The sequence below is a fragment of the Dermatophagoides farinae genome, chromosome 6 (assembly GCF_024713945.1).
Source record: "Dermatophagoides farinae isolate YC_2012a chromosome 6, ASM2471394v1, whole genome shotgun sequence".
Taxonomy (NCBI): Eukaryota; Metazoa; Arthropoda; class Arachnida; order Sarcoptiformes; family Pyroglyphidae; genus Dermatophagoides; species Dermatophagoides farinae.
In genome coordinates this window covers 2,574,826-2,589,462 of record NC_134682.1, presented here as the reverse complement: position 1 = coordinate 2,589,462, position 14,637 = coordinate 2,574,826, and the positions used below count along the sequence as shown (strand labels likewise).

Sequence of the window (14,637 nt, the reverse complement as noted above, 5' to 3'; positions counted from 1 at the left end):
GATTATGGGTGGATGAAAACAGAAAAAAAAGATTCGTGCAAAAAAAATTATCCAATATTGATCGATCGATTGATTTTCTACATAAATCTTCAAGGAAAAAATTAAATTCATTCACAGATGATCACCAACAACACAAACCTAATACTCTCACCTATCGCGAATTATAAAAAAAAATCTCAATTGATAATTATCATCATCCAGATATACACACTGTTTAATTTACATTTTGATTATCGTACGGAAAAAAATCTAGCCAGAAAAAAATATATAAAACAAAAAATCGGATCTAGGTCACTAGGTCTCATTTGGTCAAAAAAAAATCGAAATGAAAAATAGAAACATTCTGCTGTCGATCATCATGATGATAATGATTGCATTATTTTTTCACTTTATTTTTCGTTGTTACTGTTGTTGTTAGTATGTTTACGCTTTCAACAATTTGCCTCGAGCATATTGAGAACGAACATCACAGCCAAATTTTTTTTTTTTTTTTTTTTTTGATCAGATCAGATGATTTCTATTTTCTTCTTTTTTTTCAGTAAATTATAATTTATATATGGGCCAAAAATAAATGTTTTTTCTTTCTGAAAAAAACCGAATATAGTGCATGTGTGTGTGTGTGTGTGTGTGTTTGTAAACAAACAATGATGACCAAAATACCAAAAAAAAGCGGATATTGACCACCACCACCACCACTATTGTGTTAATTGATTTACGGACACACACATAGTGGTTATTTTGTGTTTATTTATTTAAATTAAACAAAGAAAACTGATGAAAAAAAATAGTAGAAACAGCTCTTCAACCCGATGATTATGATTTGTTTGTTTTATTTGTATGTATAGGTTCCGTTCAGTAGATACACAAGGGGAAATATTGCGAATTTTCATTTTTGATTCAAATCCACATTTTTTTTTCATTCATATCATCATAATAATTAGTGAGATGGATGCATTTAAATCTTAACTGATTTTATCATCATATTCTTCTTTTTCATTTACTTGGTTTTTGTATAGATTTTTTTTTGTATTGTTATTTTCTTTGATAAAAAAAAAATTCATTCATGTATGAAAGTTGTGTTTTCAACACACGCATCGATAATTGTGACTTATTCTAACAAACCAATGTTGCCATCTATTGGCATAGAATGGAAATTTTTCTACTATTTAAAAATTCACATCCATAATTTGAAAACTGGGACAAATTTCATTTCATTTTATTACTAAGTAACCACCATCTTCATGATCATGATCATCATCAACATTGAAACAAATGGCACCAAGCTAGATAATAATAATCAAAACAAAAATAGAAAATATATACTATAGTTGATCAACAAGACCGGTGGCATATTTTGCCACTGTCCAGGCAGTAATAATCGGTCATTTTTTTTTTAATGAGTTTTCTCTGATGACCATTTTGCCGGTCATTTCCATTGCCATGGTCAATTCACAAGAAAACGGTCACGATATAATGATGATGATCTTTATTATTATTATTATTACCGAAATAAAATGATAATATAAAAAAAAATTACTTTTATCTCTATTTACCATCCACTGGCTGTGAATTACTGAAATGTTGTTGTTGTTGTTGTTATTTAACAAAGATGAAGAAAAAATTAATTCTTTTTTTTTATTATTATTCAGAAAGAAAAATTCAAATGATAATTGATGATGATGACGATGATGATAAAAAAAATGAATGGAAAAAAATTCTATGAACAAAGATAATAAAGTTGAATGAGTGTGTGTGTGTGTGTGTGTGTGTGTAATTAAAAATTTGTTGTTTGAAATAAATATCATTTGCATAATAATAATAAAAATCGTAATGGTCAAGCAACTTTTAAAAAAAATTCTTTTCTATAAATCTGGTCAATCAAAAAAAAAAAAAAAAATGTCACATTGAAAATCGGTGGGAATCATTCCTTTGATTATTATTGCTGAATCAATGAATCAATTTCAATTGATGTTAAATGATATTTGAATTTTCTTTTTCCTCTTCATCATGTAATGTTTGTCGTATCCAATCCACCGTATGTGATACACGATGATAAATACCCGGTTGACGAGATTGTGCACAACCAAAACCGGCCGATGTTATACCGGCCAATGTCCAACGGCCATTTATATTGATCACTAATGGTCCACCGGAATCACCCTAAATGATATATAAAAATATTAAGACGTGAATTGAAGGTAACAAAGAAAACACTTACAACACAAGCATCTTTTTGTCCATCTTCATAACCAGCACACATCATTTCAGAGAAAATACGTAAATCAATACCACGTGTACGATGCCATGTTTCACATTTTCCATTATCAATAATTGGTACATCAACTTTTTGTAATAAACGTGTTCCATAACGATTACCTTGAATTTGTAAACAAAAAAAAAAATATGACCAGATTACCATTGTTGTCCCAGAAAAAAAGAAACTTACTTAATGCTGGATCAGTTTTACCCCAACCAGTGACTACACCTTTACGTCCTTCAAAATTTAAATTCTCTTCAATTGGAAGACAAACTGGTAATACACTATCACTAAAACGAACCGGACTATCCAATTTAATGAGTGCAACATCATAACGATCAGGATGACTGGCCGAAAAACGAAAATTCGGATGCAATATAACGCGTGATACACGAAAATATTGTGGCGGTATATCCTGAAATCGATGATCTTCAATATCATGTGCACCGATAATCACATTTAATTGATGCATAGGAGCTCTGTAGTCAAGTTGAAAATCCAAATTCAATTCATATGATTTGATTCGATGTAATTGAACTTACTGATAAATACAATGTGCAGCGGTAACAATGAATCGTGAATTAACTAATGCACCACCACATTGATGTTTAGTAATTTTTATATGAACTTGCCATGGAAATTCACCAAAATATGCATCCTGTCCACCAATAATACGACTACGTGGTTTCGACATTGGTTTACCACAAACTTAAACCAAAAAAAAAAAAAAATTGCAAATTTTAAATACCATGAATAAATCGAAATGATCATATTACTTACTATCATCAATATTATAATTTCGTGCATAATATTTTCGATTAACAATTTCCTGAAATACCGATTTCATAATATTATCTGGTCGTGTACGACGTATAGCATTATTAACTGCATAATCAAATTCATTTTGATTACGATAAGTTGTCATCGATTGTGGCTCATATGGTGAAAGTAGATCATTTTTCTGACTAAATGATTGTTCAAATGTTGACGACGATCCAGAATTATAACCCGATAATGATGATGATGATGGTGATGAATGATGATGTTGGTGATGGTGATGATGAAGATATTGTATTGGTGATGTACTATAATGAGAATCTAAACTATGAATTTTCATATTCATTACGCTATTATCCGTTATTAATGGCTGTTGTTGATTACGAAATGATGATTTTAAATGATTATTATTATTATTATTATTATTGGTCAACGAAATCATATGTAGTGATGTCATTGATGGTAATGAATTATGATGATTAAAATGATGATGATTACGATTATGATGGTGATGATGATAACCATTATTATCATTGATCAATAATGAACTACCACCAACTGTGGAACGTGTATCATGATTCAATGATGATTGCACTGGTGGAATCGGTGTTGTTGTCGTTGTGGTGGTGGTGGTCGTCGTCGTCGTCGCCGTAGTCATCGTCGTTGTCGGCGATTCAAACAATGTTAAAGATGTCGTAATCGGTGTTAATGATGATGGTGATGTTTGTTCGGATGAAATTGTTGGTGTTCTCTGTTGTGATTGTTGTTGTTGTTGTTGTTGTTGATAATATAATGAATAACTAGGTCCAATATCTAATTTCTGTGCTGCTGCAGTTATTGTAGATGGTATTGGATTTTTTAGTCTTATATAACAACATGTAAGTGATGGATTCTCTTCACAACCTTCAATCGGTATACCATTTGCTAGATAACATAATAAATTGAATGTACATGCTGTTTGAGATCGATCATTCGAACATGTGCTTGGATGATGAATCACTGTTGTTGTTGTTGTTGTTGCCGTATTGGCTATAATATTTGAAGAGGAAACGCCACCATTATTCGTACTACTTGACATTATCATTCCTGAATTTCCGGTATTACTACTACTATTATTATCATTATTATTAATCGAATGTAATGTTAATGGTGTTATCGATGATGATGATGATGATGATGATGATGACTGATGGCTTCTTGGTGATATTTGTCTTGATTCATGTTGTTGTTGTTGTTGTTGTTGAGGAAGTGAATTATAATTTTGATGATATTGATGATGATATGGATGATGATTATGATGATGATGATGAGGATTATTATTATTATTATTAACGTTGATCATCGAAGACGAAGATGCCGACGATGAACTTGATGATGATGATGGAATTGTTCGATAAAACGGAGATGATAATGTTTGAGAAGATTGTTGTTGTTGTTGTTGTTGTTGCTGCTGCTGCTGCTGTGATAATGATAATGTCGATGATATCTGTTGTGATGTTGAAGCGATATTATCATTATCATTATTATTATGTAAATTATTATTTAAATGATAATGATTTTGTTGTTTATTATGATCGATAGCACGTCCAGTACGAATGGTATAAATTCGTGTTGGTTGAAATTGATTAGCTTTTGTTGTTTGTTGTTGTTGTTGTTGATGATGTTGTTGTTGTGATAAATAATAATTGGAATGATGAGGATAAGAATGATGATGATGATGTTGTTGATGATGATAATGATGATTAGGATGAGGATGTTGTTGTTGACATAATATCTGATGATGATTATGATTGGCCAATATGGTCAATAGGATTATAATAGCTACCGTTTTTGTTGTTGTTGTTAATGTTGTTGTTATTGTTGATTGTATCGATGATAAAATCGATAATTGAAAATGATTATTCCAACAATGATTTTTATTTATTGATGACATTTTTGAATATAAATTTTTAAATTGTTGTTTATTCTATCACCTTGTTGAATAAGATTTCATTATTATTATTATTTACAAACATTAGTTCCAAATGGATTTTTTGTTTTTTTTTTTGGCTAAACCAAATTGATGACTGAAATCATAACGTTGGTTGGTCGTCGTCGTCGTCGTCGTCGATCTGACTAGTTGTTTCTTTTCAACCACTTCTGTTCACGTCAACATGTTATCGGCAACAAAATATTTATCGTCATCATCTTGAAACTATTTCATTTGGAAAAAAAAAAAACGATAGAATGTCATTTTGTGTTTGTTTGATTATGACAGAATGATGGCAAGAGATGACGACGAAATCAAACCCATGACAAGAAGAAAACCCAAAGAAAAAGAAAAAAAAACGAAGAAAAAAAAAGATTAACTGTGATTCAAATATTATTTAAAGCAATGTTGAATGTGTGATGAAATTTGACGGAGTGAAGTGCCTGACAATCATCATTATCATCATCATCATCATCGAACAATCATCATTGTCAATTTTAATTAAGAAAAACAGAAAAAAAACTTGAGCTCATTGATAATGATGATGACAAAGACAAGTAATTTTTTTTACCATTTTTCTACTAATCTTTTTTTTCTTTCTTTCTTTGTTGCCCGTCGTTCGGGTCGGTCGATTTCGGGTTTTTTGTTTTGTTTTATTTTGTTTTTCTTCTTCTTTCGGATCGTATCGGGCCGGTATATATGTGAACAGAAGAACAGAGTTTTGGACAACAAAAACCAAATGAAAAAAAAACCTCAATAATAATCGTTGTCGTTTTTAGCTACTAGAGCAACTAGATCATCATCATCATCATCACAAAATATAAACAAACTATAAGCAACAACAACAACAACAACCACGATGATCATCGAAATCAATGAACAACAACAACAACAACAAGAAAGCAACACAATAGAATTTGTTTTTTAAAGAGCCAACCTGGTAACTAACCAACAACAACAACAACAACATAACAAAAAAGGGATAGACCAAACACCAAACACACACACACACACTGAGAAACACTCTTCTACTAAAAAAAAATCTTAAAATTGGCCATCGTTGTTGTTGATGATCGCTCTCGTTTAATTTGGCTTTGACTTGCTTGGCTCTCATGGCTCCCGAAAAAAAAATCAAATTTTTCATACAAGAAAAAAAAAGAGAAAGATAAAGAAAACCAGCCAATCAAAGTTTCGACGAAGTTTTTAAATATTTCAAAGCAAAAAAAAAAAAAATCTTCGACGTGTTCAATGAAAAAAACGATAAAAAGAATAAAAAGAAAAAATATAACGGTGTGTGTGTGGTGAGCATTGGCATGCATTGGTTGTTACGGTTTTTTGTTATTCATCTGAAATCATTCATTCATTCATTCATAATCATATGGTCGTTGTTTTTTTTCGTTGTCTTTTTTGAATCACTGTGAATATATGTTATATAATTCAAAAACAAAAAAAAAATATGATAATAGCGAAGATTGCCCATTAACAATGCAACACATTATGTTGAGATAAAAAAAAATACACAAAATTCTGATAATCATCATTGGTAAAAGCGAAACAAAAAAATTGAACTGGTTTTTGTCACCACCACCACCATCATCACCGATGATTATGATGATGATAATGAAAATCATTGAACCATAGAATCAAGTTCATTTTTTTATTATTGCCAGGTACAATCATTATTTCGTGTGTGTATGGTGTGTGCACAATGATCGAATGAATGAAATAATTTTTTAATTAGTAATGATGATGATGATGATCACAATTTGAAACAACAACAAAAAAAACTGAAGCTCTAAGAAAATGAATGAATGGTTAGTTGATCAAAATTTTTTTTTTTTGAATATGTGACCATTTGATCATACATTCATTCATTCATTTGTTTCAAAAATTTATTGTTTTTCATTTTCAAATGAAATGAAAAAATTTGTTTGATAATTCTCATTTTCTTCTTCTTCTTCTGTGGCTGTCGTTGTTGTTGTTGTTGTTGTTGTTATTGTCATTGTCAATGGCCTGCACTGTCATTGTCATTGTTGTTGGTGAACCTGTTTTTTCTTTTCTGAATTAAATTGAATTGAATTTTATTGATTGATTTGATTTTAATTCTATTTTGTTGTTGTTGTTGTTGTTCCAATTTTATTTTTTTTTCAAATCAAGCATAAAAAAATCATTTTGATGATATAAAAATAAAATCAGAAAAAGAAATCAATGACTTATTAATGGAAAATGTGAAATCGAATCGCATTTAGAATGCATAATCAACATTGATGATGACATGATGGCCATATCAGATAAGAAAAGACTACTGAGATAGTGATTGGTTACATGTGGACATTGACATTTGAATTGGAGAAAAAAAAAGAAAAGAAAAAAGAAATTCATTATGATCAATGAATAAATGTGATACAAGCTTTCGATTTTTGTTTTTTAATCACGACGAACAAAAAAAATGACCATATTTTCAATTTCAACATTGCGGTTATTAATAGCCAAAAGATACATAGAGAGACAAAAAAAAGTGAAAGATTAACCAAATGATTTGACGGTGATATGTCACTGAATAATTTTTTTTTTTTTTTTGATTTTTAAATAAAAAAATAAAAATAAAAAAAAAATGAAAAACAGGATCATTATCGAGAGTGAGAATGGTTGTAATCATTTTTTTTTTTTTTTGAAAAAATTTATTTTCAGATTTTCTAACCAAAATCATATATCAATGATCGGCGACAGAAATCAAACGACTTGTTGATAGCAACAGTGTAGCAGTGATCACTCTAACTATATATAGTTGACATTGTTCGATTTGTTTTTCTGTTTTGTTTTATTTTTTTGTTTTGTTTTATTTTTTGTTTTGTTCTGCCATTCACAGGCTGTCATCAGCTGTGAACAATCGATCATGATCAATAGATTGAAAATAAAAATCAATAGATTCATCGAATTTTGAAATGGATCGCGTGTGTGTGTGTGTGTGTGTGTGCTGTTTAACAGAGAAAAAGCTGTTTTTTTCCTGTTATATAAAGAATGATGATGATGATGATGAATAATAATCACATGTTTCCATTCATTCATTTATTCGGGATTGAAATTGCTAAAAATATCGAATCAGAAAAAAAACCTAAATCAAAAGAAAAAAAAAACTAAATCAGAAAATGAATGCCATGAATGTTTTTTCGGTTTTTTTTTCTCGCAATTTCAGGCCAAAAAAATTTCAATCTCCTCGCCTTATTTTTTTGTTTCTCTGGTATTTTTCTTTTTGACAAATCATCATCGACTTTTTTTTGGTAAATTACCACCACCAAAAATGTCGAAAAAAAGACAATTGGTGATAATTTATCATTTCAACAAAAAAGAAAAAAATTTTTTTTTTTTTTTGATAATAAATTATACACCACAAATCATCGGTTGAATTGATTATAATCGGATTTCATTTTTTTTTTTTTTTGAAAAAGAAACCTGAATTTTTATGTTTTTTTTTGTTCTAAACCAAAATATTGTAATAAAAAAAATGTGATCAACAGGTTGTTTTTGGTTATTGTTGTTGTTGTTGTTGATAATAAGATTATTTCATCATCATCACTTAATCTTGATGAATAATTGCACTTGTCTGGATGAATGAATGAATGACCCAGAATATATGAAATGAAAATCAACGATTGTAAACAATGATTCAATGATTCAATGATTCGAGTGCAAAGTTTTATTCACAAACAAATTCAAAAGATAAAATAAATTTTTTTTTTTGAATTGAATTTATATATACACAAAATTATTTTGTTTGTTTGTGAAAAAAAAATAAATACATGTTAATGGCACGTGCAAAACAAAAACAATCCAAAATCATTCACACACACACACACACAGGATGTCATTTATTATCTGTTAATGATTGTTTTTTTTTTGGATTATAATTAATGTTAATTATAATTACAATTATACAATTTCAATGATATCATCTTGGAACAATTTTTTAATGTTTAATACAGATAAACAAACACACACACATAAGATTAATTGCTATATAACTGCATTGTGTGTGGATTGTTTGATTATTTTTTTTTTTCATTTCACCATTATCATCATCATCATCAGCAGCAGCATTATTGTCATTATTCAATTGGGTCATTTTCATTTTCAATTTTCAAAATTCAGATTCAAATTTTTTCAAGATGATAATATTTCAATTTTTTTTTTTGTTTTGTTTTGTTTTACAAAGAAATAAAATTAATTTGATTCAATTTTAAATTGTTTTTTTTTCAATCAATTACTACTTACTATGATGGCTGAAGATTGTTGATATCAATTTCTTTGAAATGAAAAAAGAAAAAGAAAATTGTCCACGAAGAAGGAAGGAAGTATACTGCACACGCATACACACATGAAAAACATCAATCGACAACGGTTAAGTGTGGCCGGTGGTATTCAGTTATTTTTTTTCAATTTTCAAAGAAAAAAATCATTAAATGATTATCCGGAATTGTTTGTGTGTTGTTCGCTCTGTTTAGAAACGTTTATTTTATTTTATTTTTTTCATTTCTATTGTTGATAATGATGATGATTATATTTAATGATCATGATGATGATGATGATGATTATCGTTGATTATCAAGAAAAACAAATAAATAAATAGATGAAAAATTTTGAACTGGATGTGTCGACTTTTGGTGGGGGTGGTGGTGGTTGAATTTCATTTCATTTTTTGATAAAGAAACAATTATCAAAATTATTGTTGTTGTTGTTTTTTGATGATGATATTGGCATTGGATCGGTAACAATTTTTTTTTTGTATTCGATTCGATGATCGATTAGATACCTTGAAAATAATCTGTATGAATTGCCGAAATAATGTTCCCGTGAAAAAAAAATTGATTGATCGATCGATCGTTGATCAATTTAATTTCACACAACACACACACACAATGTTGTTTCGGTAAAATATTTTGTATACAGTTCAAACGATCAAATCACTTGACCAAGTTGTGTGTGCACAAACAAATGTATGTGTGCGGCCTTTGAAAAACATCATCATCATTCAAAATTAATGTTTTTATTTTTTTTCAGATTAGTAATCGTAAACAAAAACAAAAAAAAATATCACACAAACATTGGAAAAAAATTTGATTTTTTTTCATATGTGAAATATATACACACACACGAACATAACAAACGAAAATGGTGGAAAGAAAAAAGTAAAAAAATGAACTGAATATGTGGTGAAACAAACATATTTCGATGCTACTTTGGCGAAATAGAAAGAGAGAGAGAGAGAAAAAAAAAAACTTGACAGCAATATATATGAATCAACAACAACAACAACAACAAAAAAAAAAGAGTAGCCAGTTGGAAATGAAATTTCAATCCAGACAGACAGACAAACATTGTTGTTGAGACATTTGAATGAAACTTTAGATGGATGGATCATCTTCAATATTTTTTTTCCCATTTATTTGTTCGTTTTAGCGAAAAAAAAATGTAAAATCGAATAATCGACTACAAACAAGTGTACAGGTGACAAAATATTACCAATACCATACACACACACGCACAAACCAAATGACCGGTTTTATTTTGTTGTTGAAAGTGAATTTCTTTGCATTTTTTTTCCTTTACAATTTCCGGCTATGTATTCATCATTTGTGTGTGTGTGTGTGTATTTATAATCTGATAATTATCGATTAAACAAACAAACAACCAAACAAACAAAAGAAAAAATGAAAATGGATCAATCTTCTTCATTGTTCACGTTGTTATTGTTGTTGGTTATACAAGAAACAACAACAACAAAAAAACCATATAACCCCATCATCACGACCACAAAAAAAAAAATTCATTATATGAAAATAGAAAAACAAACAAGCTTAAACAAGCTTTTTTGTTTCAAATATGAGCCGATTATTAAGTAGGGATAAAAAAATTGAACGATTATCATCATTTATAACCGGACAAACTATAATAATAATAATTACACACATAAACATCAAAAGGTAGAACAAAAAAAAAATTTCTAAAATTTTTCATAGAAAAAAAAACATGAAATTTTTCATTGTTGAAAGAAAACTAGAACAATTGATCATAGGTGATAATATATTTTGAAAAAAAAGAAAACAAAACTGACCAAAACAGGAAAAGAATTTGAATGAGCAAATAACTTTGCAATTTACAAGTAATAATTCAATTTGATTTGATTGGAAAAATAATTTTTTTTTGCATTTGAAACTTTGAAACATTTCCTCAGTCAGTGTGTTACATTTATATTAATCAAAAGTCTTTTTTTTTCTTGTAAAAATTATTCCAAAATGACATTTTGCCATGGATGCAATAATAAAATGAATGAACAAATTTTGTGTCTCTCTGTGTGTGTGTGTGTGTGTGTGTGTGCAACAAGTTGTCATCATTTTTGTTGTTTTTCTCGGTAACCTGTTTTTTTTTGACCATTTCAATTAAATTTCCATGGATATCTTTCACAAACACACACTCACACACGCATATATATCATACATTTTATGAGAGAATCACACTTGCACACCCTTTTTGGTAATAGACAAAGTTACGTTATTAGTTATTTTTTTTTTGTTTTTTTTCAGACAAGCATCTAAATATAAATTTTTTTTTTATATCCACATTTATGGATTGTAATAATAATAATAATAACAACAATAATCATGGAACAGAGTAGCGAAAATGTGAATAAAAGTGTATCATAATCATGTATAATGCGGATGATGATGATGATGATGATAATAACCGAAACCACCACCAAAAGAAAAAAAAATAATGTTTTAACCATTTTCAACTTTGAAAGAGTGAGATATTTACACAATAGCTACAAACGAATCATTTTTTTTGCTTGATGGCAAAAAAAACAATTAATGAACAGGGAAATCAGTGAAATCCAAGAGAAAAAAAAGAAGTTTTCATTTGAAATGAAAATGAAAAAGACAAAAATTTTTCATTTTTGTACTTGATGAAAAAAAAAACATTTGAATCGTTTTACAAATATATGGACAACAACAACAACAACAACAACAACAAAAAACACCATAAACAGATGGACGAGTGGAAGAAATCCCAAAGATATTATTTTTGGGACTTTGGTAGCTGCTATTTTTAAATATATTTTTTTTTTTGGCAGATAAAAATTTTTTTGCCATAAATTTGTATACTCATCGCAAATGATATCAGTTTTTTTTTCTTCAACACGTTTTTATTTTATTTCATTTTTTGTCGCTTCAATAAAAAAAAATCATCAGCGATCATTATCAACATTGAAATTTTTTTTTTTTGTTTCAATTTTCAATTTCATTTCAAATACATGTTTAGTAGTCGGTTATCATAATTTTTGGTTCAAAAATACAAACTTTTCGATTCACATTCGTTTTCTATTTTGCCATGGTGGTGGTTTGAAATAAAAAAATCTGTGATATGAAACCTTCAAAAAAAAAGTTAATTCAAGCAATCTAAATTGATTTGATACAAATCGGTACAATTTTTTTTTTGTTGAGGACATTGTCCTTTAATCGATCGATCAATGATGAGCATGGTGATGACACTATTCTTGTATGTTATAATCCAAGTTTTTTTTTAAACACACACACACTGTATCAAAAGTTAATGAAAAGTGATCTTATTAAAAAAAAAAAAAAACAACAACCCCGACAATGATCAATGATTGATTAACGTCGTATAAGGTCGATGATTATGTTTTCCTCATTCGTTCGTTCGTTTCTGAATCGTTTTAACATCCCCCAATGATGGCAGAAAAAAACACTGCTGTTTTAAAAGTGATTATTTTATTATTACTAATGTCAGATTAGATCTGTTTCAGGATCATTCTATTATCAATTTGTTCATTTGTAATTATCATTTTTAATCAATTCAAATGCATTGTTATTTTGGTAATTCTTCCTGTTCCGATGATGGAAAAGTTTGTGGTTTTTAAATCTTTTTGGACCAATCCAGTTGTTGTTGTTTCATACACACACACATACAAACAAACAAAAAACAAAGAAATACTTATTTACAAACATTAAAAATATTCAAATGAGTATTGTGTGATGTGAATTGTGAATTTAAATAATTGTCTCATTTATTTTATTCATCATGAACAGTAACAGCAACAACAACAACAACAACAACAACAAAACTGACCAATAGATCATCATTATTGAGCAGGCAAAAGAAATAATAACAACAATAACAACAAAAACGACAACAAAAAACATTTTGTGTTCCTGGATCACTACTACTACTAGTTGTAGTATTAGAGATTATAAATCATTGAATTTGATTACTATTTAAACTAGGTACATGTAAAATAATCGGAAATGATTTTCATGTAATCGAAATATAATGAATATAATAAATTTATTATTATTTACATATTAAATATATTCACAGAAGTGCCCATTTAGTTTTTATTTGTCTGAATTTGTTGTTGTTGTTGTGGATGTTGTTATCATTCATTATTATAATATGGATATTATTCATTATTTTTTGCTATTGGTGGTGTCGGTGTCGGCGTTTGTGGTGGTGTTGATGGTAATTTTGATGAATGTCGACAGAAATATGATTTGATTGAATAAACATAATCTTTTTCATCATCATTATCCGCGGAAACACCATCTTGTGCATAGGATATATTCATTCGATGTTTATAATAACGATTGATCACTAGAATATTATAGATCAAAAAGAAAATAAATAAAGTGGTCAATTAGCAATAAATCGGATATATGAATTACAATTAACTTACAATAAAAAGTGGTCATCATTAATTGGATCCATGACAATAAGATTATTAATGTTTGTCCAGTTATTAAACAGGTGGTTATCATTGATGATAAAAATATTGTCGCTAGTAACCATATTGATAAAAACATTTCAATGAATAACCATGGAATTTTTGAAAAAATTCTCACAATATGACAGATATAAAATTGTAAAATGATTAATAATATGATTGATATGGAAAAATTCAATGATACAATAATGATAAGCCATTGGCATATTAATTTATTGATGATTATTTTATCCCTATTATTCGATGATGATGAATTACAATTCCGTAAATGTAGTAATAATATAATCAATGATGTAAACCAGATAATATTGATTTGTATAAATGTAAAACGACGACATTCACCAAGATCATAACGTATTCGTTGATACCAATGTTGTGGCCGTGGCTGTCTTTGTTGTATCGTTGTTGAATAATCTTGATTGTCATTTTGATTGGAATAAATTTTTAATCTTAATCTTGATGGTAAATCTTTTATATCTATCCATGGCTGATCAACAATATCATCGTCATCTTCAATTTCATTTTTATGTTTCAAATGATGTTTATTCGGCTTACAGTTATTATTTTTGTCTTTGTTTAATGATTCGGATGAACAATGTAATAAACTTGATGATGATGATGATGATGATAATGATGTTGATGATTGTGATCGATCAGATATTATAATCGATAAAAATGATTGAATTCTATCAAGAAAAGTTGTCATTTAATCAATTGATTGATTATCGTATAATTATACTCACTTTCACTCAACTGGTGGTCAATCGATATTTGTATCCAAATTGCATGATTTTTATATCGAATGATGGAAAGCAAAACCTACTGAAATGGGAACTG

General features: G+C 28.5%; 2 protein-coding genes across 5 annotated transcripts; both read right to left on the bottom strand.

Moving 5' to 3' along the window:
• Positions 1 to 1,616: 1,616 nt before the first annotated feature.
• On the bottom strand, positions 1,617 to 10,051 carry LOC124493736 (uncharacterized). 4 transcript variants are annotated; one of them, XM_075731892.1, is made up of 6 exons: positions 9,269 to 10,051; positions 3,038 to 5,228; positions 2,800 to 2,965; positions 2,447 to 2,736; positions 2,219 to 2,376; positions 1,617 to 2,160 (listed from the first exon to the last, which is right to left on the bottom strand). In XM_075731892.1, the coding sequence occupies exons 2-6, from the start codon at positions 4,965 to 4,967 to the stop codon at positions 1,972 to 1,974; spliced, it is 2,733 nt and encodes a 910-aa protein (XP_075588007.1). In that variant the 5' UTR covers positions 4,968 to 5,228; positions 9,269 to 10,051; the 3' UTR covers positions 1,617 to 1,971. The 4 variants fall into 4 exon arrangements, with proteins under 4 accessions (XP_075588007.1, XP_075588008.1, XP_075588009.1 ...); XM_075731893.1 differs by having other exon boundaries at positions 9,276 to 10,051; XM_075731894.1 differs by lacking the exon at positions 9,269 to 10,051 and adding an exon at positions 8,932 to 9,009.
• Positions 10,052 to 13,347: 3,296 nt separating this feature from the next.
• Positions 13,348 to 14,562, bottom strand: LOC124493741 (uncharacterized). Its single transcript, XM_047056845.2, has 2 exons — positions 13,753 to 14,562; positions 13,348 to 13,670 (listed from the first exon to the last, which is right to left on the bottom strand). Exons 1-2 carry the CDS (start codon positions 14,504 to 14,506, stop codon positions 13,480 to 13,482), a joined length of 945 nt encoding a protein of 314 aa, XP_046912801.2. The 5' UTR covers positions 14,507 to 14,562; the 3' UTR covers positions 13,348 to 13,479.
• Positions 14,563 to 14,637: the final 75 nt, after the last annotated feature.

Bases quoted from the DNA above. Each gene is read 5' to 3' on its own strand.
- LOC124493741 (XM_047056845.2), bottom strand. From the start codon at position 14,506: ATGACAACTTTTCTTGATAGAATTCAATCATTTTTATCGATTATAATA. The intron at 13,671-13,752 runs GTAAGTTAATTG...ATAATATTCTAG, and splicing joins AATGATGACCACTTTTTATT to TGATCAATCGTTATTATAAA.
- LOC124493736 (XM_075731892.1), bottom strand. From the start codon at position 4,967: ATGTCATCAATAAATAAAAATCATTGTTGGAATAATCATTTTCAATTA. The intron at 2,966-3,037 runs GTAAGTAATATG...TTTTGGTTTAAG, and splicing joins AAATTATAATATTGATGATA to TTTGTGGTAAACCAATGTCG. The intron at 2,737-2,799 runs GTAAGTTCAATT...ACTTGACTACAG, and splicing joins GCTGCACATTGTATTTATCA to AGCTCCTATGCATCAATTAA.